General features: G+C 40.3%; 3 protein-coding genes across 3 annotated transcripts; 1 reads left to right on the top strand and 2 right to left on the bottom strand.

Moving 5' to 3' along the window:
* Nucleotides 1-147: 147 nt before the first annotated feature.
* LOC115579438 (U5 small nuclear ribonucleoprotein 40 kDa protein-like) lies at nucleotides 148-5,302 on the bottom strand. The gene is made up of 7 exons (XM_030412976.1): nucleotides 5,062-5,302; nucleotides 3,601-3,730; nucleotides 3,397-3,490; nucleotides 2,985-3,150; nucleotides 2,392-2,514; nucleotides 447-567; nucleotides 148-336 (listed from the first exon to the last, which is right to left on the bottom strand). Exons 1-7 carry the CDS (start codon nucleotides 5,170-5,172, stop codon nucleotides 221-223), a joined length of 861 nt encoding a protein of 286 aa, XP_030268836.1. The 5' UTR covers nucleotides 5,173-5,302; the 3' UTR covers nucleotides 148-220.
* A 1-nt stretch (nucleotide 5,303) lies between these two features.
* LOC115579440 (nucleolar protein of 40 kDa-like) lies at nucleotides 5,304-10,246 on the top strand. The gene is made up of 7 exons (XM_030412977.1): nucleotides 5,304-5,423; nucleotides 6,554-6,743; nucleotides 8,083-8,183; nucleotides 8,283-8,374; nucleotides 8,628-8,728; nucleotides 8,845-8,993; nucleotides 9,351-10,246. The coding sequence occupies exons 2-7, from the start codon at nucleotides 6,605-6,607 to the stop codon at nucleotides 9,513-9,515; spliced, it is 747 nt and encodes a 248-aa protein (XP_030268837.1). The 5' UTR covers nucleotides 5,304-5,423; nucleotides 6,554-6,604; the 3' UTR covers nucleotides 9,516-10,246.
* Nucleotides 10,247-13,862: 3,616 nt separating this feature from the next.
* Nucleotides 13,863-18,355, bottom strand: fabp3 (fatty acid binding protein 3, muscle and heart). The gene is made up of 4 exons (XM_030412983.1): nucleotides 18,142-18,355; nucleotides 15,838-16,010; nucleotides 14,417-14,518; nucleotides 13,863-14,327 (listed from the first exon to the last, which is right to left on the bottom strand). Exons 1-4 carry the CDS (start codon nucleotides 18,212-18,214, stop codon nucleotides 14,274-14,276), a joined length of 402 nt encoding a protein of 133 aa, XP_030268843.1. The 5' UTR covers nucleotides 18,215-18,355; the 3' UTR covers nucleotides 13,863-14,273.
* Between the last annotated feature and the right edge of the window lie 9,045 nt (nucleotides 18,356-27,400).

Genomic DNA, 27,400 nt, shown 5'->3' with positions numbered 1-27,400 from the left:
TTTTGATCCCATATCGATATTTAGGGATATCACATTAGGGGACCTTCAATCGCCATGTGGAAATCTACCGCATTTGAACTGGAAAATCAGGTTTGAACCCAGCCTTGTATTGCGATGTATTTTTTTCACCCAAATATATATAATCCTTCATGCTGGGTGGTTTCTGCAGTGAGAAGTGGTATCAGTGCTGTAAGGTCAAGTAGTCTTCATATGCCCTTGACTACAAAGAGGGCCAGAGAGTTATTTTTGTTACCTTTTCAAAGTTGTGAACGTTGCCCTGGAAAATCTTCACACATCTCTCCTTGGGTGCAAATGGTCGCACGTCCCAAATACGCACTACAGAGGCACACAGATATTTAAAAAAAAAAAAACATAGAGAAAGAAGAAACAGCATTATGACTCGAGAAGAGTCATTTCTCATACTTTCATTCACATAAACACCCCACCTGTGTTGTCCATGGAGTTTGAGAGAAGGTATGATCCCTCAGAGCTCAGGCTGAGTCCAGTTACAGAGTCACCGTGGCCATGCATGTTGTAGATCAGCTTGTTCTGCCTCAGGTCCCACACCTACACAACACAAACACACAGCTTTTAACCGCGGGATGTACAAAAGGACGTACAGCATAACTGGTCGATATATGAAGAGAAAATAGCAACACCCACAGGCTCAAGAACAGATTGTCATGATCGGAGTCCAGGAGATAAAACGAAAAAAGTAAAAATCTGATGTTCTTCGAGCGCACTTCGAGAACAGACAACGACTACAAAATCCCAAAGGATCCCGCAGCAGGTTTGTGGAAGAGGCAGAATGAGGACAAAGCAGCAGTGTAAATCTTCAGCATCATTATGAAAGATGCAAGAGTGAGGAGGATGTAGCAGCAAATTCACCAGTTTATGGGATTTAGCAGCACCTGAGGGAGGCAGTGTACCAGCACTACGACAACAACTGAATACTGTGTTCAAGCGCCTCGTTTTGCTCATACCCAAATAATATGTCACAGCAAAAACAGATATTAATATGTGGGTTTATGATGAAATCATTTTCAATGCGACACACGGCATCCTAAATGACTGAACTCACCCTCACCAGATGTGCGAGTCGTGCTTTGTTCCTGCCGCTATCACAACAGCATTTAATATCTGCAGCAATTCTTGTAGTCTGTAACAAAAGCTAAAAGGCACTGTTTGCAATTACCTAATTAAATCTTATTGTTGTGGTTTTTCATTAAAGAAAAACTCTATGGTAATAACTGTGGTACATTGTTGGTGTTTGAGTCAGTGAGGGTGGGTAATGAGGTTAAAACTAGCAGTCACAGATGAGAACATTCGCAACACACACCCTGGGACTTCTCCTGGTATTGTTTCTTTTCTGGTATGTATTTTAGTGCTGCTTCTGCCCATTTTTTGACCAATTACAAGTTGTTCTTTGGAGAGTAAAAGTTACATTTGATTAGATTTTGTTGTCCAGTTAGAGGAAAAAAAAAAAACACTGGTTGGGTATACATGCTCCTGATATTCATATTTATACATATTACATATTTACACTGTGCAACATTCCTGTGCAGTTCATGCTTGTAGCCTGTGCAATCAGATTGTCCCCAGTCAATTTTCATAAATTTTTAAATATATTTTTCTAAGTAAATTGCTATGTCTCTTGAGTGACAGCTAGTATAGTGTGTGTCTGCGTGCATGTGTATGCGTGTGTATGTATTTGTGTATGTCTCTGTGCATGTCTGTGGGGGTGGGAGGGCTGGGTTCTTTTAATTTTCTTCTCTTGATTTTATTTGCTGTTTCTCTCTTTCTGTTGTTGTTTGTAAAATCTTTGTAAGGCACTTTGAGATACTTTTTTGTATGAAAGCGCCATATAAATAAAGATTGATTTCATTTCATTTCATTTCATACACCATGAGTGTATTACAAGGATGGATGCAATTATTATCTGCAATTGTCCTCCTTGGTCATATCTACAAGTAAAAGGTAAAAATAGGGTATGAAGTGTATAGTGTATATAGTCTTATTATTCACAGTATTTAGTATAGTATAGCAAATTGGAATGCAGAGTAGCCTATGTGTAATGATAATGGAGTATTTTGGTTTGTACAGCAATGGATTGGATGTTAGAATTTTCATATTTAGATCGACACATTTATACGCTGATGGTGAAGACAGCAGGCTTTCCATGTTCATCATTTCCCACCTGTGTTTTTTGTTAAGAAGAAGCCCTCCAAAGGTCGCTGTCATAAAATGTTGCAAAGAAATTCCTTGTTTTGAGAGATAACCAATCACAATACCTACATGTCTTAACATTTGATTTGAATCCATCAGATCTAACCTTGATATTTTAAAAATCACTTTGAAGTTTTTCTGTGTGTGCTGGAGCCCTGTCAGTACCTTGATGTCGTTGTCGATGCCTCCAGACAGGATCTGGTCACTGGTGTCATTGAATGTCACGGCCAGGACCTGGTAGGTGTTCTGGAAGGTGTGGATCGCCCCCTTCTTACGAATGTCCCACAGCTAGCACAGTGACAAACACAAAGACAAAACATGAAAGTTGACATGAATAAGAGCAGACCTACAACTGAACGGAAACATTTGAGATTAAATAGTAACAACAGAAGAAGAATCACTTTCCAAAACATCAGCGAAAACTGTCTGAGAAAATATCACAGTGTCACTGTATCAGTTTATGGTATTAGCCAGTTGATATCATTATCAGTTTCTTTGGCACCTTAAGCTACAAAACAGATGCATTTTTATAGATTTTTTTTTGATTTAACAAATGTTTTATTGTAATATCACAGGATATAGTTTCCTTGATTTTTGAACACTAATATGGTAGAACTCAATATTTCTTTTTTTATACCCCAATACAATATAATTTGATCATTTTAATAGCACCCATAAAGCAGATTAAATACTGTAGATAAGCAAATGTATGTGTATTCGATATTCAAATTAAACTACTCTGCAGCTGGAAATCTCACCTTGACAGTCCCATCATCGCTACCGGTGCAGATGAGCTGAGGCCCTCGGCGGGCTGGGTAGCAAGTGTTAACGAAGGAGGTGTGCCCCTTCAGACGCTTGATCCTCTCTCCCGTTTCACTGTCCCACACACCTACGGTCTTGTCTGTGCTTGCTGAAAACAGCATGCTGAAAACAGACAGCAACAGATCACAGTTGTTTAATAGTTTGCTTTCTAGACACTTTAATCAACCTGCTGGATTAATACATGAATTTATAAGCCTGAGTCTGACAGGTCTCTTTGCTGTTTTCTCAACAAGCTAGTTAGCTTTGACAAAAGGGAACGTGTATTGTCCTCCACTGATTAGAAAAAATCGAAATAAAACAGTCACGTGGTAGTTTAGATTAGATCAAGAAAAAAAGCCTTGTTCATACCTGCCATCTGTGTTGTAGTGCAGCTCCATCACCGCTCCACTGTGGCCCTTCAGAGTGGCATAATTTTCACAATCTCCAAACACATTCCACATCACTGCAGCGGAGAAACACCGAGTACAACAAGTTATCAACAGTATCTTGGAGTAGGAATACGTTTTAACATGGATGTGTGAACTGCCACCAGTTTAACTGTTAATAACTTACATATGAGCCTGTCAAATCCTGAGGAGGCCAGCGTGGCGCCATTGGGGTGAAACTTGCAGCAGTAGACCTCACCCTCATGGCCAGACATCAGCATGATGGGAGCCTGCAGGCTGGAGCTGCGTGGGGGACCCTATGGGAGACACAGCAAAGTGAAATATGGTGGCTGTCTGTCTGGTTGGGTGAATTGTTGACTAGATATGAAGTGAATAGGGCTGTCACAATGTTAGACTTTCACTACGCGATCAATACAAACTTAGCAAATTCATGATAACAATCTTAGTGCAATATCTATAGAAAGTTACTGTTAGTGTTTCGTCTCTTTTAGCCAATAACTTACACTGAAAATATGAGTGAAGGGGGGGGGTCTGTAACTATAACTGTTATAAGTGTTTACACTTAATAGTGACGCACAAACAAAACTAAATATCCACAAAGCCTAACATCTGCACATTATTCACAGGATATTATCATATGTGTAATGGTAACTGTATACCAATGAGTAACAAATAGTTTTTGCACAAAAATACTAATGATATGTCTGAGGTTATGGAAACAGTTTCTTCTTTTTATATACTGTTATAATCCCACAAGGGGAGATTCTTTTTTCCGCTCACACGTGCGCGGACGCACACGCTGATTTTCAGCTCTTAAAATATTAATATTGGCCACAGAGATTAATTAATTTCTATTCAGGTAATGTGTCAAAATAATGTCTTCTGACTGTTGTAAATTTGAGAGATCTTGTTCTGTTAATAAGGTGATTTTATCAAATGGACATGTTTATGTATATATCTTTCTGGGTATGACTGAAGACAATTTTCCTGCCATCAGGTTTGTTCTATTCTATTCTATAAAAAGCCATTTTCAAAATCAGAGAAATCTGGCACTGAACTTAGTTTTTTTGAAGATCAGACCAGAGCATCCAAAAAACTGAGCAGTAGAACATAATGAAAACGTGTGTTGATACATCACAAATACATAGATGTATTTCAACATCATACGCTCGTCAAACAGTCTATGTAAATCAATGATTCAGATGATGTTCCTCACAGTGGACTACAAACTGTATTACACGTCGAAACCATTGAGGCAGGAATATGACTTAAATACTGTAATCTACAAGAAATTCCACCAGAAAATGACCACGATTGATATTGAAGTGTAAATATCGGTGCATTTCCTGTCCTATCTATGCATTTCTGATTGTAAATTCAACTCGTCAGTGTTTCCTGGTTTGAATCTATGTAGTTGTTTTCTTTTCCTGCATATCCGTTCAACTGGCAGCCTAGTCCCGTTTAAACACAATTTCTAGTACAGTTACCGCACTTAGGAGCACTCATGGTTAATGTGCTGTCGTTAAAGACAGTGGATATGTTTTTCTCGCCCCTAACAATCACTTTTCTATCCACCAGCACCACATAGTAAACAGTATTTGGTTTACGGTAACGTTACTTTACGCACCATGGCCACGAGTTGCTGAGACTGAGCCGCCGCCACCAGCTCCGTCCGCGGCCGCTTCACGGCGGCTGGAACCACCGCCATGTCCGCCGCTCTCTTCTTCGGTTCAATCATCCCGGCTCAGTTAGCAAAACACAGCAAAACTGATAATCTTTAATGCTATAATGTACAAAAATGAATGGACGTCTTTCTTGGAGGGACGTCGAGGGAACGGGGCACCAACGAAGAAAAGAGAAAGAGTACTTCCGCTGGCTACGACGCGTGTGATTGGTCGAGGCTCGCACCGACTGCGATGATTGGTTACACAGCTTGTTGTTAAACTCGTTTGCACCGGATGTGAAACTGAAGTAGCTTTGCAGCGGAAGGTAATAACAACGTTTAATTTATTCTTTTTCCTATTTAATGCAATACTAACTACTGTCTATGCTTTTATAGAGTGTGATTTATACTTAACGCATGGGCCATGTGTGCTATTTATTTGATTATTATTGAGCTAATAATGTTAGCCGGCAGCGGACATTAGTTTGATATAGATAGCCACGTTAGCCTCACTGCTACTACTCAAAGAAAGCCCGTCCGTGAAAGCAGACAGCACACTGCAGACTGTTTATTCTACTCTGCTATAGATCAGTCTAATCTAATCTAGTCTAATTCAATTTAAGTCACTAGAACCAGATTTATTTTACATCTAAGAAAACTCAGTAGCGAGCAAGAATAAATAGATTGATAAATAAATGATAAATATTCTGGAAGAGATTAGATTGAACGAGTTTGGCTTCAAAGAGGGATTTAATTGCTCTAACCCCTACACATTTGATATTTTTCATCCTAAACTATACTCATTAGTTCTCTATATACACCTCCTTAGTAATCTCTTATTTGCCACATGTACATACATGCATAACCAAACATGGAAGATTAATAAATAAAACTTCTAAATCAATTTATAGACATCTTGCTGGAGATTTTTATTTTTTTTTTCAAAAATTTGAGTAGTTCTTTAAACCAGAAATATCACTAAAATTAACGTTATCAGCTTTACAACTATATTAAGTTTCCCTATAACACTTCTATATTAATACAAATAATTTCCCAGTCTGGGATCATTAAAGTAATTCTATCTATCTATCTTTCTTTACAGACCAAAATGTTTAATGCTATTGCTCTTGATAAGTCCCAGCTTCAGATTCATGAAACCTTTTCCCTTTCCTCTTATTGATTTGGATAGATGGACTAGTTGGAAAGGAATAGTTCAGCAGTCTTCACTTGTCTTCATTAATATTGTATTCTTAACAAGATTAACAACATTTTTGATAAATCTGTTTATGTTATCTTGTTAAATGCAAACTATATAGGGCACTATACATGTAAATACTAATTGTTGGGCTCACCTACAGGAATTCTGATGGACAAACACAACTTTGAATGTCAGACTCAAAAAAAGGACACACTCGTGTATTTGTGATACTACAAATAATGACATATGATTCATTAGCAATCTTCTAGATCCACTCATTGATATCTGTGGTCGACCTCTACTGTGACAATGTCGGACAGTGATGGCCCGGCAGAAGAGCCCGCTGGACTGGATGGTCTGCCACCAATGTACAGCATTGCCAAGGGCGAGGTGACCTCTGTGCAGACCTATGGAGCCTTTGTCAGACTGCCTGGATATAAGAAGGAAGGTTGGTAAAAAGCTTCGACATCTATATAGACTGTTTTTGAAATATTAACAAAAGTTTAAGTATACTTTAGGAAAACGGTCACAGATAGAAAGTGAGTGATTCAATCTAATTTGTGATGAAACAGTGCAGTAATGAGTGAGGAAGTGATTGGCAGAGACACAAAAGACACAAAACAATCAGATCAACCTTATAGGTAAGTATCTCAAGCTTGCAATAACTGCAAGTAGTGACACCTACAGTAGTTGAATTATTAGAAAACATATAAATCAAGAAACATGCACTGACAGAAAGATGCTGCATCCACTGCCAGATAAAACCACTGTGTCAGAAATGGGATTTTGGCCAGAGCCAAAAGTAATCCAGAGTGAGTGCAGAGGATGCAGGAAAGCAAAGGCAGCCTTCATTTCCAAAGTACAGTGCTGAGTGTCTGTGTCAGTGTATATCAGTGCTGTCTCAGCCAGAGTCAGGAGGAGAGACTGCAAGGCACCTGAGATGCATAATACTACTTGAGCAGGATTTCAGCATTTCCACAGAATTCCTTCTCTGAGTCCATGAAGATGATTATCAGTTCTGATTTAAGGTAACCCACATCTTGCAATATCGGGCCTTGGCACAGCAAATAACCGATGATGTGGCGGAGAAAATAATAAAGTGCAAATCTAGGATTTTAATATGTTGACATTTTTTTAGATGTTAACGCCTGTTTCAACCCAGTTTGAGTTTTGAGTTCTTTCAGTCATTATAACGTCCTGATGAAGAAATCCATGATAATGACCATGTAGGGTAAATGAGTACAGTTGGGCGTAGTAAGGGTTGTTGAAATATGGAACAGATTAATTATGTCTCATAATTAAATTTACACTGGGGTCTTTTTTTATGATAAAGTGTTGGGCCACATTTATCCCTGGCCTTCATGTCAACTGAACCCCTGCTGCTCATTTCCACCACTGGAGGGCGAACTAAGCCAAGTTCTTGAGATAAAGAGAGCAGCTGAATCTTGATGTTCAAATCTTGATAAAAAAATAATGACATTATTATTTTATTGTTGCAACCAAAAGTATTTTGGATTAGAATGTTTTTATTAAATCAAAGTTAGACCTGGCTTAAGTTGATGAAGAGAGTTAATGATTTGACACAGAGGCCTACATTTAGTTCATGTGTATGTCTTGAAGATTTCTAATGAGAAAACAGAATGTTTTACTCTCCAGTCATGGTACAGTGAAGGTATTTATTGAATCTTCAGCGAAACATAGACATATTTCTGCAGCATGATCCCTTTTGCTCAGCGTTATTATTTATTTTGTAGACTGATATTTACACTTTTCCCTGATACATACAGGCCTGGTGCATGTGAGCGAGATGTCTGCTACACGAGTTGAGAAAGCCTCAGAGATTGTCGATGTGGGGGAACAGGTGTGGATCAAAGTCATTGGGAGAGAGGTAACAACACACACACACACACACACACACACACACGCTGTGCTGTGCTGTGCCAGTGGAGTGAGCAGGATGACTGCAACTCTGTCCGCTTTCCCTCAGACTCGGGGGGACAAGGTGAAGTTGTCCTTCTCAATGAAAGCTGTCAATCAGGGAACGGGGCGGGACATGGATCCAAACAATGTCATGGCAGAGTAAGTGCTTCAGTTGTATTTTTTTCATATGTGTATGTCTCTGCATGGGTGCATGATAGAGATGCCCATTCAAATTTTTATCAGTTCCTATCTGATTCTGATGACTGAATTTGAATATTTTCCCTACACTGATACCAAGAGCACACTCCCTGCTGGAGCTATGTGTATGGTCACACGAAGGAATAAACCACACCACTATTCTCACTGAAAGCAGCGACAAACGTGTGTCATTATCATCTGTTTGTGATCGTAGGCAGGATGCGAGGCGACGTAAGCAGTTCAGGGATCATACAGGCAACAGGATCACGCTGGAGGCTGTACTCAACACAACATGTTCAAAGTGCGGCTGCAAAGGTACGCCAACAAAATGAAAGAAACAGCAGTCATGTCTTGAAGGAACGACACTGAGCGTTTCCTGTAACTTCCTCCTAGAAATTTGTTTGAAATCACCTTTAAATTCACTCTTTCAGGTCACTTTACAAAGGACTGTTTCTCTGCTCCGGGCTTGCAATACGCTCTTTTGCCTGAAGAGGACGATGTGGAGCCACAGCAGCCGCAGCAGCAGACCTCCACAGTTGCGCCGCAGCAAGACACAGACAAAAAGAAGAAGAAAAAGAAGGTGAATATGTGACAGTTGATGGTCCTGCATGACGCTCGCTTCTTGTGTTTTTTCCAGCTGTCCTCCACCTTTCTTCCTGTGTCTCTCGGTTGTGAATCATCCGACGCAACAACCCACACGTCTCTGTATGACAATGCTTCTGTGGTCGCTTACTGAGAGATACAAGGACGCTTTATGGGAACTGTCAAAAGTGTCGTCTGAAGGGGGTTGGTTTTGTTCCACGTAATGTAAAACAGTTGTTTCGTGATTGGGTTCTTGGGTTATTGAAACTGCCGTCTGCTTCCTGCATTGTCATTATTCAAGTTCTCTTTATTGCAACACAAAACCAAATTCTCCCCTTGCGCGTTCGTCCTCCAGGAGAAGAAGATGAAGAAGAAAAGGAAGAGGGAGAGAAAGGAGTCGGACAGCGACAGCGACAGCAGCAGAAATAGCGAGTGCAAATCCAAGAGAAGGCGCTCCGCCGACAGAGAGGACAAAAAGAAGAAGAAGCACAAGAAGCACAAATCACACAAACACAGCTGAGAGCGCGGCGCGGTCTACAGTCACACACACTGCAGCTATCAGGCGGATGCAAAAGGGGAAGAGGGTAGCGACAGATGGAGTGACAGACTTTCCAGCTGTGTGTCTTTTTAATAACAAACGCTTATTATAGAAACTGTCGTCCATTTAAGTTAAGGAAAGTTTTATTTGTCTTGGAAGCACATTAAGACCTCCCTATCAAGTAAACGAAATAACAAAATGAGTCAAGAGGGAACAAAAATCAGGTGATATGCCCTCTTTGTCCTAAAGTAACCCCATTTCCTCCCCACAGAGGGAGCGCTTGACACATCCAGTGTAATCAGATATGTGTAAGCAATAGGGAAGCAAGTTTCTATCCCTGTCCAGATATTGTTTCTAGCTATCTTTTTTTCTTCTCTGGGAAATCCATTAAGCAAACATAAAGACAGAAAAGCTGAGCCTTGTTGGGGGGGGGTTGACATAATCCTTCAGATAACATACACAGACAAAGATACACTGACATGCGCATAGGAAGTAGTAAAAACACAAACAGGACGTGTCACGCAGCACAAGTGAGCATGACAGGAACCTCAAGCTACGATGACATCCTGAGGTGGTCTGCCGCTTATTGTGATTCTGTGTGTACATACATGTGTGTATTTGTGTGTCTTGGCTCCAGGGGACTCCCCGCAGTACACACAACCCTCTTCCTGCATGGCAACTGTTAGCTCCATTAAAGGTATTTTTACTTGTAATCTGCTTCTTGATGTCTTTGTTCTTGGACCTTGACCTCGTGATGTTGTTTAAAGTAAGTCCATGGGGACCAAAACACTTAAACACACACACAAACATCAGGAATTCTCAGGTTGGGTCAGGTCCATCCCAGGGTCGTATTAAGTTGAGGTATGGCGTCTCTGTGGAAGCCGGTTAAAGAAAAGCAAAGAGCTTGATTAAAAAGAAATATTCCCATGGTAAGTCATAATTGTGAGATGAACAGTCAAAATGATTACATATGAAATAGTTGTAAGATTTTAAAAGTGTTTCAAAAAAGTAGAAGGAATGAGATGAATCATAAATGGAAATTTAAACAGATGAAACAGATGAAATAAGTCAATTATTAGATAACTCATAATTGTGAGTGAATAGAAATGATGAGATAATCAAAATGTATCTCTATTTTGCCTTTTTAAATCAAATCTAATAATTACTACTTTTTTGATGTTGTTTTGATGTTTTGACTTTATTTATCTCATAATTATGACTTACCCTGAGACTATATTTATTTAATCAAGGCTAATTTTTCATAATTATTTTCTTAAGGCAGAAATAGGCTTCCATATGTCCGGACCAGGACTGAGGGAGTTACACAACATGAAGGTAAGGCTGGGTCCCTTGGGTCATGTCCAGCGAGGTCAAAGCTGCACAAAGTGGACAGAGCAGTTCCTTTTTTTTTTTTTAACAACAACAACAACTCACACCCCCCCGGTCAATGTGAGGTAAGATAATGCGAGATAAAATAGTTTTCCAAGCCACTTACAGGATTGTGGAGGAATAGATTGTTTCCAGCTGCGGTGGTCGGACACGACTGGCAGTGAACTCCAGTTCAGCAGACAGATGTACAAGATGAATCTGATATGTAACATGATCCCAAGCCCTTCCACAACCAGAATTGTACGTTTTTTGTCTGTACATGACACATACTTTGAATACAGCAGAAAAAACAATCACTCAACAGAATCTTAAAACCTGTCCAACTTGTATTTAATTGGGCTCTTGGGGATCTGGGTTTTTATCCTTACAGGATATCCTTGGAATACATAAAATGTCTCCCCCATCCCATCAGAGATTGATCTTGTAAATCTTTGTGCACTGGATTTTGAAAACATCCTTCCAACGGATGCATGACCAAGATATGTTTAAATTGTAAAAAGTTTGCCAATTGCCAGTGTTTGCTGTTTTTCTCCTTGTTGTATGAAGAGGTCTGCTTATAGTGTACTTTTGCTCATTTTAACATTTTATTTGTGCAAAGACAAAAAAATTTAATACATATATGTATATTTCATCAAATGGGGTGACCAGGCCATAGGAAAGTAACTACAGCTAAAGTTCTAAGAGTTGTACTGTATTATATGCGTCTGGACTGGATTTGTTTCAGTTTCTTGAAGATGTTTCACTTCTCATCTGAGAAGCTTCTTCTAACTGGAAGAGAATATGAGGGGAAAGCCGCAGGCTCGTGTTTGTGTGTGTGTGTGTGTGTGTGTCTTCGCTGAGTCGTTAAGATCACGTGTGAACTCTGAGTTTCAGAGTCGTTAGGGCCACTTGTGAGTCATTGACCCAACCGGCCTTCTTTTGCTGCTTTTTTGTGTTGTCCCATGTTTCATAGCAACAAAACATACCACAAGCAGCAGAAAGATGATTTAGGTTTACCATGGTGACGATTAAAATATGAGCATACACAACTTGGTATTACCTGCTAACAGCCTGCCTTTACAATACAATAACCACTTATTATGTCGGCTTGATTTGCATATAATAACCAACCAAACCTCCTCATGTTTAATTAATTCCCTTCATAGTTGTAAAGTGCTTTGAGTGGTAAGTAGAATGGAAAAGCACTGTAGAAATGCATGTCCACATACATAGTTACGCAACACTTGACAGTAATTCTACACTACATTGTGCCATTTCATTCGTCTAACTGATTTTACATGAGTTATATCGTAGCAATTAAAGGGTCACCACAATGTCATGACATTTCTGCACCTCCGACATTCAGATTGCCCCCTTCTTTCTCACCGTACACAGACAGCTGTGTTGAATCTGTCACTACACATAAGAGTCCATACAGGACACACTAATCCTGGAATTACACATTTTCACGCTTGCTCAGTTGTTTTGTCAGGTTTGTTCTTTCATACCACTTGGAGTGCTATTGAAAAAGTTGTCCATTATTTTGAGCTATGTATACGTAGCTCAACTTTTCTGCTTGCTTGCATTTTTTGTGTCTACACAAATATGTGGAGATCATAATACCATAAAAAGTAAAAAACAAAAGTACAAAGATGAATAAAAGCGCTGTGAATCTGGAGGCATGAATAGAAAACTGACTATAACATGTGAGAAATAATTAGAAAAATATGCAGTGTGTTAAATGAAAATACATACAAATATTTTTTTTCTCAACATTATTCAAAGTTTCAACTCGCCGCTGAGATCGTTAAACTGGTATTAGCATTTGTAATGGGAAAAAAATAAATAAATGAAGGCTTAGTCTTCTGAGGAAAAAGGCTATATGTATAATCAGTATGTTTGCAGTGTGTATGACTGTCTTTTCTTGTGGCCATTTAAGTTCGGAGTTATTTGGGGAGGTGATGGCATACGGTGGCCTGATCACTCTGCGCCCTTTCACCCTGTCACCCTGCCTCCAGTTGGCAGTCAGTCACTAGCACATGACATCAGTGTTCTACGGGACGGAATGATCTGAAATTAGAAAGCCTGTGGGCACAACTACTGTACAAACATAAGAGTTCCAGCACACCTAGAACAAATTTGACATATCTTTCCCCTCACCAAGCCAGGGCAAAGGCGACATATCCACGTGTCTACACACACACACACACACACACACACACACACAGAGGAACAGGAGCTATAATTAACCTTCCTGTGAGTCTGTAAAACTAGCTGTGATGGAAACTGTGGTCACACTCTTTGGATTTGCTGTTTTCAGTGGGACACAATTAACAACTCGGAGTGGAGTACTTTAAGGACAATCGCACTCTGAATTCACAACAGCAACTCAAATTTTTACTGTGAAATGTGAAATTTGCGCTGACGGAATGTCCTTAACCCATTTAGGTCTGTGGCTGACTGAAAAAAAACAAACAAAACAAAACCCGGACGCGCAGGTGGTCGAGTGGTTAGAGCGCATGCCATAAAACGCAGCCGACCCCGGTTCGATTTCGGCCAGAGGTCCTTTGCTGCATGTCACCTCTCCCTCTCTGTCTACTGCTGATAAAGGTGTCTATGCCACAAAAAATCTTTAAAAAACAAACAAAACCTAAAACCTTTGGCATTTCCATAAATGATTCTCTAAAACCTGAAGGTTTTCTGAAAAATTTTGAAAAAGTGCCAACGTTTACAAATATTGTAATTTCTCAGGCTCTGTAACAGATAGAAAGATGAAATAAAAAAACATTTGAAAGCTTAAACCATTGGCTATCTATGAATACATCCATCAAAGGGAGAAACAGCTTCGCTCCCGTCGCAAATAGGTTAAGGGAAAACTTTTACTGTTGTGAGTAAAATTCCTATAACTTGACCAACCAAAAGCAAAAAAAAAAACAAAAAAAAAACAAACACGCATTTTAGTTGTTTTACCACTTTGTCTAACAGTGTAGACACTTTTATTTTAATTTTTTCAGGTCTCAATAGGCAAACTTGTAAATTCAAACACTTGTCCAAGTTTATCATAGGCACCATGCATAACACATTTTCTAAAAAAAACAAAAAAAATGTGCAGACCTGCAAATTTCTTTAGACAAAAACAACAAATCATCGGAATTTATTCAGTGTTTCTTACAGTAGAAGGAACAACAGTATAAAGAGAGGGACAGGCAGAAAGGGGAGGTCACAGTCATCATTAATGTTTATATTGAGCATACAGTATGAGGAGATGTCGAGAGGTTTGCTCGGCCTGGGTTGAGGTGGTATTAGGAGTTTTAGGATGCAGGGCTTTAGCTGATGCAGGTAGATGCTGCAGGGTGGTTTCAGTGTCGGGTGTTACTCTGCCCTCTCATAAAGACGTGTGCTAACGACGTCTCCGAGTTTGAGCGTCTGCGATAGAAACAGACAAAAATATTTAAAAAACCGACAATACACACACATACAGATAATAAATGGATGCATTTTGTGTGAGTGCTGACCAGTGTGAGGGCGTTGCCGTTGACTTCCCGGACCAGACTGGTCTCTTTGCCGTCCCACCTCTGTATGTGCACCAGCTTCCCATCCTCTACTGTTACAATGGACTGCAGACAACAGGAGGAAAAAAAAACATTTATTAGTTTATTACATTTCTACTATTCTTTTCTACTTTCTAAGTCTACTTTACTTGCGTGAAAAGCATGACTTGTCCCCCTCAATATATCATTGTAAACACAACTGTATGATTTTGAATGATATAAAGACATGCAGTGATAGCATTTGTGCTAACTAGGGTATTAATGCCAAGCAATGTGTTTTTAGTTTTAAAAGACCTCTGCCTGCTTTTTGTTAGCTCTGTTGCCTCGCAGTTGAATCTTCTTTATCTTTGATAGCTAATGTTTGCCAGCTACTGTTTACATTTGAGCCACAAAGAGAAAATGTCTATTGTTACCCCAAACAGTAAAATTAAATATTCACCCTTGCTTATAAAATTATGATGCCTTGCCACAGATTGAGATATCTACTATAGAAAAGTGGTTAAAATGAGCTCTGCATCGACTAGCTACAGCAGGAAAATGCTACTTAGCTAGCACATGTAACATTAGCGGGACAGTTCAACAGCCTTTTCGATCACCAGTCACAATTATAATATTAATGCTAAAACGTAGTGTAACACTAGCACAAGCAGATAGGAGCTATAAAGTCAATAAAATGACTCAACAATCTTAGTTAGTCCTAACGTTAGCTAGCATTAGCCACCAAAATTCTCCGCACAAACTGGACAAAATCAGGCTCTAGCAGCAAAACCGACCATTTAAAATTGATTATTCAGGTGTCTATTGCTTCGCGTAAGTATACCTTTTTATTTGTCAAAGGAAGAAATTGTTAGCTCTTGGAAAAAACACACATATTCCATTTTAAAGCATCAGTAGGCTAATAATGATCGACTGGCCTAATTTGAAATTAAACAATCTTTTCAATTTTGGATACTTTGGATACATCTGCACAAAATTAGTCTTGAAGAGCTTTGATTATACTGAGAGACAATTTGACACTTGGTCTTTAAAAACCGTCTACTACACTTTACACCTAAGCCACAGCTAATTCCTTTGACCCTTCAAATTAGAAAAAGCCCAAATTCGTAAGTCTTATTTTATGGCGTCTGACGCTCAACTCTCAGCCCTGACTTATCTGACCTGCCTACCCCTGTTCACATTCAAAACAAGATTGCTAATGCCAACTTTGACCTACCACAGTTGTTTGTTTGGCCATTAATCATCCTAAAGACTGTAATTAGAACTCACTATGGATACTTAATATTTTAGGTGTGACGTTCATTTTGAGCCACCAGAGAGACAATTTAACCCTCTACATCAAAGAGTAGCATTGTCCTCAATGAGCAACCTGACATCTAACCTCTCACCTTAACCTTCCTGTCATCAGCGGTGGTTTCGTCAAATTCCTCTCCAAGCTTGAAGGAGATCTCTGTGTTCTTGATGGTGCTCTGGGTCTTCAGCGTCACCGTGTCGCCCTCAACTGAGATGAGGGTGGTGGGCTTGGTCATGCCGCCCACCTTACGTGTAGCGAAGCCCACACCTGTAGAAAACAAAGACATATAGGTAATGTAATTAATCACTTGGGGGAAGTTAAAGAGTAATGCTGCCTTGATTCATAGAGAATATAGACAGCAGCTCTGTGTGGTTTTAAAGCACTATCAATAGATTGATTGCACAAACTGACCATGCTTTCTCTCAGCTGTGTTCAAGCATAAATGTGCTTCAGTCTAAATACCTACATCAGCAAGCTACATACACACAAAGTGCTCCTGCGGCATGAAACAACATACAGGACTAATTACAAGTTATCACCAAATTCACGACACTTGAATGGCTGTATCAGATTTCATGGCAACCCATCTTATAGTTGTTGAGATATTTTGCTTGGATCCAAAAATTGTCAACCTCTCCCCTCAGGACAATGAATGTCCGTGCCAAATTTTGCAGCGATCCACCAAAGAGATGTCTATATATCTGACAAGAGAAAACTTCGACCTGCTGATGGCACTAAATCAAATGTCAAAGGTACACTATGTGAGAATTGGCCAGCTGTTGAATATATCCCAAACAAGTAGAGGGAAGCATTTCACTGGAGTAACCTCTTACGGCTGCTAACCATATCTGCCATCAGCTAGTTAGCTCAGTTAGCCATGTGGCTAACAGTTCTATCGGCTGACCTGTGTATGCCCGGAGTGGGAGTTCAGAGTGTTGGTGTTAACCCTGTTCTGTCCAAAACATTTCAGCATAATGATATTATCATAATATTTTTTTTTTTTAATGCTGTCATTTGTAAAGTAAATATAACCAAATACAAAGTGGCATATTTTTACAGAGTTTAACAACAGTACTTGTGCATTTGCCCTTTAGGTCTCCTTCAAGCTGACACACTCTCTAATCTCTATTTGTCGACTGCCAAAACATGCAGCATGTTCTGTAGACACTGCAGGCTCCAATTGACCCGACTGCCTGTCTGGACATGTATGTGTCCAAATGATTAATACTCTTCCTTTTAGGTTGTGTTTGTAAGGGTTCAAGAGAGTTCATTCCATTGGGTAAAAGTGACTCACACCCTTATTTGCTACCAAAGCAGGAATCATTTTTTTTTTTTTTTCCAGGCTGACAATCCGGTTCAACTCTTAGAGCTACTATAGATCCTTCCCCACATTCAGAGCACCAACAAGTCACTTGTGTGTGTATGTGTGTGTTTGTGTGTGACGCATCATTGATCAAGAGGACTGGGGTTAGAGGTTGAAGGGTCTCTGGTTTCTATGGGTACCAGAGCAGACAGGGCGATGTTAAAATGGCTCTGGGGTCATGACTCTCTCTCTCTCTCTCTCTCTCTCTCTCTCTCTCTCTCTCACACACACACACACACACACACACACACACACACACACACACCCACACACACACACACACACACACAGAGCCTCGCAAAGTCAAAGGGTTTAGTGTCATTCTTCACGGTTGTAAAAGTCCGAGCACCTGCCCACATCACACACATACACCCCACTGTGAGTGAGTGAGTGTGTGTGTTTGTGTGTGTGCGTGCGTGCGTGTGATATTTTGAAGCCCACTTTATCTGCACTTTCTCGTCCCTTTAGCTCCTTTATATTCATCTCCTCCCACGGCCTCAGACAATGAACAGCTTTCACCGAAGGTCACCCACATTACACTCAAGTGTCTGTGTGTGTGTGTGTGTGTGTGTGTGTGTGTGTGTGTGTGTGTGTGTGTGGAATGCCAGTTGTTTGCCATTCAGTTTCTCACAGTGGGGTTGGGTTTTTTCTCCCTGCAACGACAGCCCCTCCCTCGTTTTCCAGCACTGAGGCCATGCGGTCGACCAATCTTCCTCTTTTTCCTCCCCCTCTGGTTCCCATCTTTTCCCTTTTTCCTTCTTTCTTTCTCTTTCTATGAGCATCTTTCCACCCTTCTATCTTTACATTCTCCATTTTGGTTCCTCCCTTATTTACCCATTCATTGTCTCACCTTATCTCTCTTTCTTTCTTTACCCAGCTGCATGAACGGTTTAGCCTTTTATCTTACCTCAGCCCCTTTTTACACATGTGCCCACATGCAGATCTGCCAGCATCCTCTCCTGTTACAGACGCATGCGCACACACACCCTGGCACAACCGTATCTTATGCTGTAAACACACAGAACACACACTTACCCAGCTCCTTCATGTAGTCATCAAACTTATCGCTTGTCTTGAGGTTCCACGTGCCAACGAAAGCTTCAGCCATGTCTGCGGCGGTGTGAAGGAATGAGGGACTGTGTGAGGGTGTGCGTGAATGAGAGAGGGACTGCAGAGTAAGAGAGGAGGGAGGGTGTAGTCAGCAGCACAGGCTGCAGCGCAATCCTACTGGCTGATTTATACCGGCTGTTCGTGATGTCATCAGGCTGTGCAGCGAGTGCAGGGGAGGAGGAAGGAGGGGGAAGGGGGGGTGACGTGAGGGATGGAGAAAGAGGCAGAGTGTGTGCTAGAGTGCGCTAGACCTGTTTAAACAGACTACTGACTGCTACGCAAGTGAAGCATGTTCAAGTGTGAACTATATGTTATTGGAATGCTTTGTTTGCTGTGTAATTCAGGAATGTAGTTGTGTGGTGTGCACAGGTATCCAAAGGGAGGGCACTCTATCAGTTATTACAATAGAATACGTATAGAATACTCTAAATGTTTGTGATGTGGTTAAACAGAAAGTTAAATGATGTCATTCCTCAGAGTCAAGAACAAAAGAATGCTCTCAAACCGGCCTTTTTGTGTTTTTGATGTTGTGTCAAACAGCAAAATTATCTCGACTCCACAGTTGAGAGTCTGTGGGATCACAACAATCATGATCCCGTCCAGGAATTTAGTGAAGGCCAGCAAGCATAGAGAGTAAACAAGGTGGGTGAGGGGGCGCCTTTTTCCAAGCTTTGTCTGAGGGGAGGCCCACAGTCTCAGACCTTGAAAAACCCTGAAGTCAAGTAGAGATCGACCTATATGAGATTTTTCGGAACCGATAAAGATATTGGTTGTAATAATCAACGAGACGATAGCCAATATTTTGAATTAATGTACATTTGCAATGAACATGTTAATCTTGGCGTCGTTACAATTTACTCAAGTACTGTCCTTAAGCTGGCTGACAAGTTTTTTGCTTCAGCGCATCATTGCAAAATAAATGCTAATCGCACAATGCCATGAATATCTAATAATGACACCACTTGCATTTACACTGGTTCGCTATAAGCCTCGCTATCATGATATCATTTCGTCACCCAGGAATAGGAAGATTAACCGGCAACTAATTCCTGTTGTAGACTGAATGATTTAATGAACCCATTGTGTTGTGGTTTTTTGTGACTCTGAGGAAAACGGAAATGTCAGGCTGTCTGTGCAACGGCAGTGTCGTCAATACCAACTTGCAACCAATGACTCACTGAGTGAGTTAGAAAATTAATATATTTTATTGGCAATAAAACTCAATAATTGCCATAATTATATATATCATCACCCATAATCAGTCTACCCCTAGTACTGTGTATACATATGTGGTATTTTTTTTTTTAACATTCTGAACTATTACTGCTGAATACTTTACTTGTTCACAGCCATATCAGCAAAGAAATCTTGAATTTAAGAAAGAGAGTGAGGATCAGTGAGAGCAACAGGCCACTGTGATGAAATCCACCCAAGCTTTGGAGAATAAAAGGCAGAGTAAAGAAAAGAAAAGGGGGGAGGAAGAGGGTTGATGAACAAACCCCCCGCTGTTAGGGAGACAAGGAGAAGAAAAACAGATTGAGCCCGAGGGGAGGGGGGAGGGGGCGAGTAGTGATTGATCTTTTTTCCAACATGGGGGGTTGAAGGTGAAGAAGAATAGTCCTCTCTGCCCTTGTCCTGGCTCTGCTACTGTTGCCTCTTCAATTGCTTTTCCACCTGCTTTATCAGTGCTTGTTTGACTTCTGCTGACCTGAACCGCCGCGCCGAGGTGACAAGCACTGTGTTTGTGTGTGTTGTGCGAACACTTGTAAACACACAGGCACGTGATGGCACAGTGAGCTGCAGTCATCAGTGTCAAGATAAGGGTGTTACCTCGGGGGCTGGGGAAATTTACTACAGTGCCATTTGGCAATCACACAGACACACAAACATGTTTTGTTGTTTAGGAGGACATTGCACTTGATAAACCTTGTGATATTCTATATTTTATTTGTCGTCAACAAATAGAAGACAATAAACAATAATGAACTGATCTTTCTAGCAAATACTTTATGCAAGGAAATTCACTTTGTTTTGACAAGAGGTGGGGACATATACAGTCTTTAACAAATGTGATTTTAGAAAATGTAAGAATGAATCAGTATAATCTTGCTCTACTTACTCTCTCGCTATATATAAAAAATTATATGTATATATATGTATATGTTAAAGAAGATAATTATGTTGGGAATAGAATTACATAATAGCACATCAAAAGGAAATAGCCTAACTACAACCCTTTACATGCCCTGAAAACCTTTTTCAGAGTCGTTTAAAACAACATTTGAATCAAAATAGGACGTGGTCCCACACCAGTGGGGGTTGTTTGCTCATCAGTAGCCCTTTTTACATAGAAAAGGCGGCACATTTGCTCCAAGGTAAGGGCGGCAATGTGCCGGCCTGTCTTTCTAAAACGGAGGCGTAATATTACTCCTTTTCCAAAAGCCGCCTCTGAGGTAGGCGTAAACATGTGAGGTAACGTGAAGCTCGAAGTTGGGCTGTGAACAGTTGACAACGAATTTGTCTTCAAAATAAGAGCTTTACATTGCACCCCATTGGAGTTTAGAACTGGGTTCTTAGCGGGGGGCTTTTAATTTGAAAGTAGCGACCGGTCTTAGCTTGCCGACACATCAACAAACTAACACAACCAAACAGCTACAGAGACCGAGGAGACGCTAGCATCTCCTGGATCTCAACGGCTGTCCAGTTGCTCATCTTAATGTCCGCGGATGAAATGATGGACTGACTGCTGTGATCAGCTGTTTCTTGGTTTTAAAACTCCCCGGCTGTGGGTCGCACAACAGTGCAGGTCATTGACACCTCCGCCCACCTCACGCAGAGGCCGGCACATTTCCGCCTCGTTTTTAGATAGCAGGTGACCGAGCCAAATTGGCGGCTTGGTGCTCTGTCTAAAAACGGCTAGTGTGAATCATGTGTGATAAGTCCACGTCTACAACGAAGTCCCAATAAAGGCGGGGCGCCAGAGTGTTTTGAACCTTACATTTTTCAATATAGAATAATTTAAGCAACTTCAACTATGATTGTTGCAAATATGACTTTGTTCATTTAATGTTAAAGAGAAAAAAAAATCAAAAATGTTATCAAAAAAAGCGATCTAAAACCAATTTTTAGTGGCTTAATTCCTAATGGCCCTGACTCACCAGGCTGATGGTCTGGAGTCAGCCAATGTTGGGGCTGTCGGTGAGCGCCATTTCACCTATTCAGCACGGTTTCCCCATAATTTCTGACCGCCTCGTCTCTAGTTCTACTCAACTTTTTATCATACATGTTCTCAATTAGACAGTTCAATCAACAGTTTCTGTCTGCAGTCCTTCGGTTTTCCTTTTAAAATGATGAAGACAGACTTCGCTGGCAGTATGGAGAGTTTACCCAAGCAAAGAAGTGGGGCGGTGCAACAGTCAAGCTTCTTTGCCACTAGTTCTATGATGTTGTTAAGTGTGTCTGGGCCCTAAAATTCACTAGAAGCTGGGGAGCAGCTTTTTGTGGCCGTTCGAGAGTTAACTGTTAGCAGATTTATGTCACTCAGACGCACACTTAGAATACCGCATTCCCAATTGATGAGAAGACTGATACCACTCTCTTGTCTAGACGGTAGATAAGAAGCTACAGCCTGCAGCTGACAAGCTAAGCTTAGCATAAAGACTGGAGTCAGGGGAAAACAGCACCCCCACAGCTCATTAACACAGTGCATATCATTTATTTAATTTATACAAAAACTGCTAAAGCGTAAGAATGACAAGTTATGATTCTATGACTATTGACTATGAAATATGACTATTTCTCGGCCTATTTCTACAGCAAAGCTAACCAGCAGCTGGCTCTAACTTCATATTTAGCGCACAGACATAAGAGTGAAATTATGTTCTCATGTATTTCCCAAAATGTCACACTTAACAGTTGAACTGATTAAGTATATTCTAAACTTAACCATCTGGCCAAGTTTCCCTCCCTCATATTCAAATCTGTCCTCACACACTTAGATTGTACTGGAGCACACACACAGAGCTGCATTCATTCTCAAGCACAAATGTCCACTTATCATTGCTCTGTCTCAAGGCTCTCTGACAAAATTTCCCCATCTGCAGATGGTCCAATGATCTCTGGAAGTTGTGTAATAACAAACACACATTGAGGGACCAGGGGAACAAAAAGTCAATAACGAATGCTGTTACGTCACATCACACCATGTTACACACCCTGTCCCACTGCCCTTGTCCTCCAATCCTCTCTTCCCTCGGGTCATTTGGTGTGTCTAAACAGGCACATGTGTGTGTGTGTGTGATGGAACGAATCTTTGGCGTGCACGCATCTCCACATTTGACACTAACAGGTGTGAGAGAGACATATGGAAAAACGGAGGGAGAGGAGGGAGAGAGGAGGTGAAAGGTCGGAATCACTGAGCTCTGCACTAGAATATGTTCACAGGCTGTCTGTGGCTGCAAGTGAAGTTTTTCAACATGTGCGTTTGTTCTTATGCAATCTTATGATATAGTGCTCTGGGATGCCACTGTGGTCGTAACTCACATACATCTGGATTTTTTTCTCTGGAAGTTTCAGACGAGAACACACCGTCCTCAAGACACATTCATGGTGAAAGCTTGAGCTAAATAATAACTATACATCACAAGAGCCAATTCGGATGTATGAGCAGTTACGTGAGTGATGTTTTTGTCTGGTTTGTGCTGACTCTTCCTTCCTATTGATTTGAACTTTGATCAATGTGTACATAACAAAATCAATTTTTCAGGCTAGACTGCTCTTGATTATGTTGACCTCACATGTGGTTATGGCCCCTATACTGTCCTGGTGAACCCTAAACCCTGCACAGTCTGCATTTGTCCTTAACACATGACTGTACACAGGTGGGCATCTGTAAGTGTCTGTGTATGTAAGAGTGAGTGTGTGCGTGTGTGTGAGAGAGACAGAGAGAGAGTAAATACATTGAGCTGACATAAGCAGAAACCTGTCAGCCTGAGAAGCTGAACAGAGTTCAGCCCCAGAGCAGCTAAAGGACAAATGGGAACGCCATAAACCGAGGAATGTTGATATATCTCCCAGCTTTTCTTGAGGCTTTCCTGCACATCTGCGTGTGACTGTTTGAATAATATAACGACATATGCATCTGGATTTCGCCACTCCTCTTTGTGAACAAAGACTTGTTCATTCAGTCATTCATTCTGCAGCCTTTCTGTCTGCTCCTATCCTCCAGGGAAACTTGTTTTTAACTTTGCATATGACAATAAACGCTTTGACTTGACTTGAGGAGGATTAGAACCCAACCTGGCAACACGCAGAACAACTGCAAGGTATAGTTTTTGTGTGTATTTTGTAGGAAGGAAAGAGGAAAGAGGAAAGACTTTGCTGGATAGATTTATTCAAGGACGCCTCACCGAGACAGTCTGTCAGACGTCTCTCGCTCTTTCTTTCTTTTGAATTGTTATGGTGTACAGAATGCTGTCAGAATCAAACCTGTATCATAACACTGAACGCCATGAAAGCATTTGACAACTTAATCTCAAAAACTACACTATGATGTAGTGTTTAGATAAATGGACTCATGTTTATGCAGGCGGGTAGTTCTTCCAGGGAACCACTTTGAGTACTTGAGTACATATAGTATGTGCACTTGCCTCCCCTGGTGGCCAGACCCTTGTAGTACCCAATTAGTTTATATGTTCCGCCTGGATGTAACAGACCCCTTATTGTTTTGGTACTTCAATATTGCAACAAAAAAATTACCACTATAATATTATTTGTTTTTTTTGTTGCCAAAACAGAAACAGTGCTCTTATGGTCGTATAGTGAGAAACTTTAGTGTTGTAAAATCACATAATGACCCCCAACCAGCACATAATGAACATGAATCCACCAGGAGCCCAACTTAGTTTCACCATAACTTTAAAAAGATGAAACAATGTGGTGTTCTGATTCTGATGGTCCTACTATGATCACAAGGAGGCTAATGTCATCTGTTCTGTGGACTGTCATCACCCGTCTTTCTCCCCTCACCTCCTCCGAATCTTACACTCTCCTTAAACTATGATGGAAAAAAGAAATCAATGATCGAGGACTAACACTATCCAGCACTTTTGTTTTCACACACACACACGCAGACACCGCTGAGTCTCAGCGTTGAGTCCAGGATGAGAAGCCGGAATAGGAGTTGTTGCTTCCTGATCCAATATTAACAGTATCCCTGGAGACAGAGCCACGGGGGGCAGCGTATTAAAAGATCAACCGGACACTGTGTGTGTGTGTGTGAGAGGCACAGTATTGGATTCCATCAGTGAAACTATAGTAACTGCCCCTCGGAGTGGCGGTCCCTCGCCCCCCTCTGTCAGAGTGATTTTACACATAACTGTCTTCCAGTCACTGAAATACAAAAGGCACTGTGTGAGAAGTGAGGCTTTTTTTATTTTTTTTTTTATTTTTTTTATCCTTGACTAACTCTCCAGTTGACACGGAGACAGATTTCACAACAGCAGTAGCTAGCATTGTGGACACAGTAGTGAAGACATGTCCTTCAGTGAATTAGAGGCTTTAACTTTGCCAACACCACCTTTTGAAATGACCAAATTTGTCTCCATCACTTTTTAAAAGCATGATTAATTTAGAATGTGCTAAAAAAAAAGAAAAAGAAAGACAGCACCAAGAAATGTTAACTTACAGTTGAGGTTAAATCAATTTTGATGAGCCATTAAATAATTCACATTGCCTAAAATCACCAGTTTGAAGACTGTAGAAGAAAGTTTATCAATCTGCACCCTAATGTTCTCACCAAGTATCAACAAAAAGTGACATCCTTGGGTTTTCACAAAAGGTGGAGTTACAAATAGCCTCTATACATATAATAGTCTATGTTGAGGGTTTGTGAGAGGGATTCTTTTTTTCTAATTTCAAAGAGCTGAGAAAGTTAGATAGAGAGAGAGAAAGAGTGAGAGAGAGAGGGAGAGAGGGAGAGAGAGAGATGGGCAATGACATGCATTACATGGCCAAAACAGGCCTTCAACACCTAAGCCGGTGGTTACCAACCTTTTAATCTTGTAAAAAAAAATGTCTACTTGCTAACCCTTGTCAGTGATTCTCAATGTTTACCAGTTAAATCCAGTTCAACAAAAGAGTGATTTTTGTCCCTAGTTTTATTAGAATGAAGTAAGCCTTGAGGAAGTACAATTATTCAGCAACTTACAAGAATAGAGCAAAGACTGGAGGAGAGTCTGTGGCAGAAATATGCAGTACTGTACAAAATAAAGTTATACTTGAGTAAAATTAAAGATATCGTAGAACCCTAATGTACATAGGTATCAGAAGCACTATGCTACAAAGGCCTGTGTATACTATGGATCGAGTGATTATCAGCCTGGAATGGATATTCAGCATTTTACTTGTTATCAGAATTAGTGTTTTTCAATCAATTATCACAGTTTAAATAAATCAATTTAAAAACACACTACAACAACTTGAATAAAAGCCTTGAAGTATATCTGATATTAAATTAACTTGAGCGTTAAAGGTACTTTTCTGGCAATAAATGTACCTAAGTATCAAAAGTACAAGTAAAAGTAAATTATACATGTAAAAATGTGCGTTTGCCCTGATGCAGCATGCACTCTGCAAAGAAACCAGTAACTAAAGTTGTCAAATTAATGTAGTGGAGTAAAAAGTACAATATTTGCCTCCAAAATGTAGTGGAGTAACTAAAGATTATACTTAAGTACAGGACTTACAGGGGTAAAGATACTAAGTTATTTTCCATCACTGACTGTAGTGGTCTCACTCAGAGTGAGTCATTGGTTCCAAGTCACAAGTAATGGCCTATCAGTACTGAGTAATCTGAATCTGCAAAGTAAATTGTAACTAGATACAAGATATGTAATACATGTAGAGGAGTGGAAGTATAAAGTAACAGGACAAAGAAAGACCGAAGTATGTCCAAATTGTAGAAGTGGCAACAGACAGCATTTCCCCCCTCGGTTTTGCAAGTGTTGTTATTGTCGGCACCACTGTTGCAAAAGACAACCTGACATTGCTGCTTTCACCAGAGTCGCAAAAAACAACAACACACGACAAAACATGAGTTCATTCTATCATTCAGTCTATAATAATGAGAAATTAGTCAATTTAAAATACACTACTACTACTACTACTACTACTACTACTACTACAAATATATCTGATATTAGATTAACTTGAGTATCAAAGGTACTATTCTGTCAATAATGAACTTAAGCATCAAAAGTACAGGTAAAAGTAAATTATGCATGAAATAAATTAAAAATGTAGTTTAACTAGCAACTAAAGTTATCAGATAAATGTAGTGTAGTGAAGGTAGAATATTTGCCTCCAGACTGGAATGGAGTGGATTTATAAAGTAGCAGAAAATGGAAATACTCAGTACCTCGAAGTATTTCAAATTTGTACTTAAGTACAGTACTTGAATAAATGTAGTGTGTTACATTCCATGACGGGAAATGTGTTTATCCTCCATTCCACTCCTTTTGATCCTCTACACTTGATTGCTTTAGGTTTAATAGATGGACAAAGCCTTACTTGAATTAGGCCAATTGATTTAGCATTCACACACATGCCTAGGTGGCAGTGTGCTGATGGCTTTGGAACCACATAGAAAGTAAGAGAAACTGGTGCCTTTGGTTTTTATTTGTCTTCTTCCAGGTGATTAAGATGTAGCGCCAGCGGTTCAATTTGTGCTAACACACCAAACGACGACAAACTACAGAAGAAAGAGGAGTCGTTGTCATCTAAGAGCACAGCAACAGTATGAACGCTGCGGTAGTGTGTCGCTTTTCTTAAATAGAGTTACATTTCAGGCATTGAGCAGGCGCTTTAATGAATAAATCAAAGAACTGTACCAAAAACTTCTTCTCACTCACCTGGACCAGCCTCATCACTTTAATCGCAACAAGCGAGCTAAAACAAAACACTTCCGGTCAGAAAGTTCAACATAAAACCTCTTTGATGATCTTTGCCAGCTTTTGACAAACCTGAAGTTCGCGTATAGCAGAAAATGTCCGTTTAAATGCGGGTTGAGTAGATGGTAACCACATGTTTATTCAGAGAACAAGAAAAGCCACCCGCAGGTCGATATTCAGATATTAAAAATACTTTATTTTGATTGCAAAACCGCTCCGCTTCCGGGGTTTTCTCT

Source organism: Sparus aurata, chromosome 3, assembly GCF_900880675.1.
Source record: "Sparus aurata chromosome 3, fSpaAur1.1, whole genome shotgun sequence".
Lineage (NCBI taxonomy): Eukaryota > Metazoa > Chordata > Actinopteri > Spariformes > Sparidae > Sparus > Sparus aurata.
Note: the sequence above shows the minus strand (reverse complement) of the source record. Positions and strands in the feature narration are given on the sequence as shown.

Bases quoted from the DNA above. Each gene is read 5' to 3' on its own strand.
- LOC115579438 (XM_030412976.1), bottom strand. From the start codon at position 5,172: ATGATTGAACCGAAGAAGAGAGCGGCGGACATGGCGGTGGTTCCAGCC. The intron at 3,731-5,061 runs GTGCGTAAAGTA...TGTCTCCCATAG, and splicing joins CTCAGCAACTCGTGGCCATG to GGTCCCCCACGCAGCTCCAG. The intron at 337-446 runs GTGGGGTGTTTA...GTGCCTCTGTAG, and splicing joins AAACTCCATGGACAACACAG to TGCGTATTTGGGACGTGCGA.
- LOC115579440 (XM_030412977.1), top strand. From the start codon at position 6,605: ATGTCGGACAGTGATGGCCCGGCAGAAGAGCCCGCTGGACTGGATGGT. The intron at 6,744-8,082 runs GTTGGTAAAAAG...TGATACATACAG, and splicing joins GCCTGGATATAAGAAGGAAG to GCCTGGTGCATGTGAGCGAG. The intron at 8,994-9,350 runs GTGAATATGTGA...TTCGTCCTCCAG, and splicing joins AAAAGAAGAAGAAAAAGAAG to GAGAAGAAGATGAAGAAGAA.
- fabp3 (XM_030412983.1), bottom strand. From the start codon at position 18,214: ATGGCTGAAGCTTTCGTTGGCACGTGGAACCTCAAGACAAGCGATAAG. The intron at 14,519-15,837 runs GTGAGAGGTTAG...TGTTGTCTGCAG, and splicing joins CTGATGACAGGAAGGTTAAG to TCCATTGTAACAGTAGAGGA. The intron at 14,328-14,416 runs GTCAGCACTCAC...TTTCTATCGCAG, and splicing joins ACGGCAACGCCCTCACACTG to ACGCTCAAACTCGGAGACGT.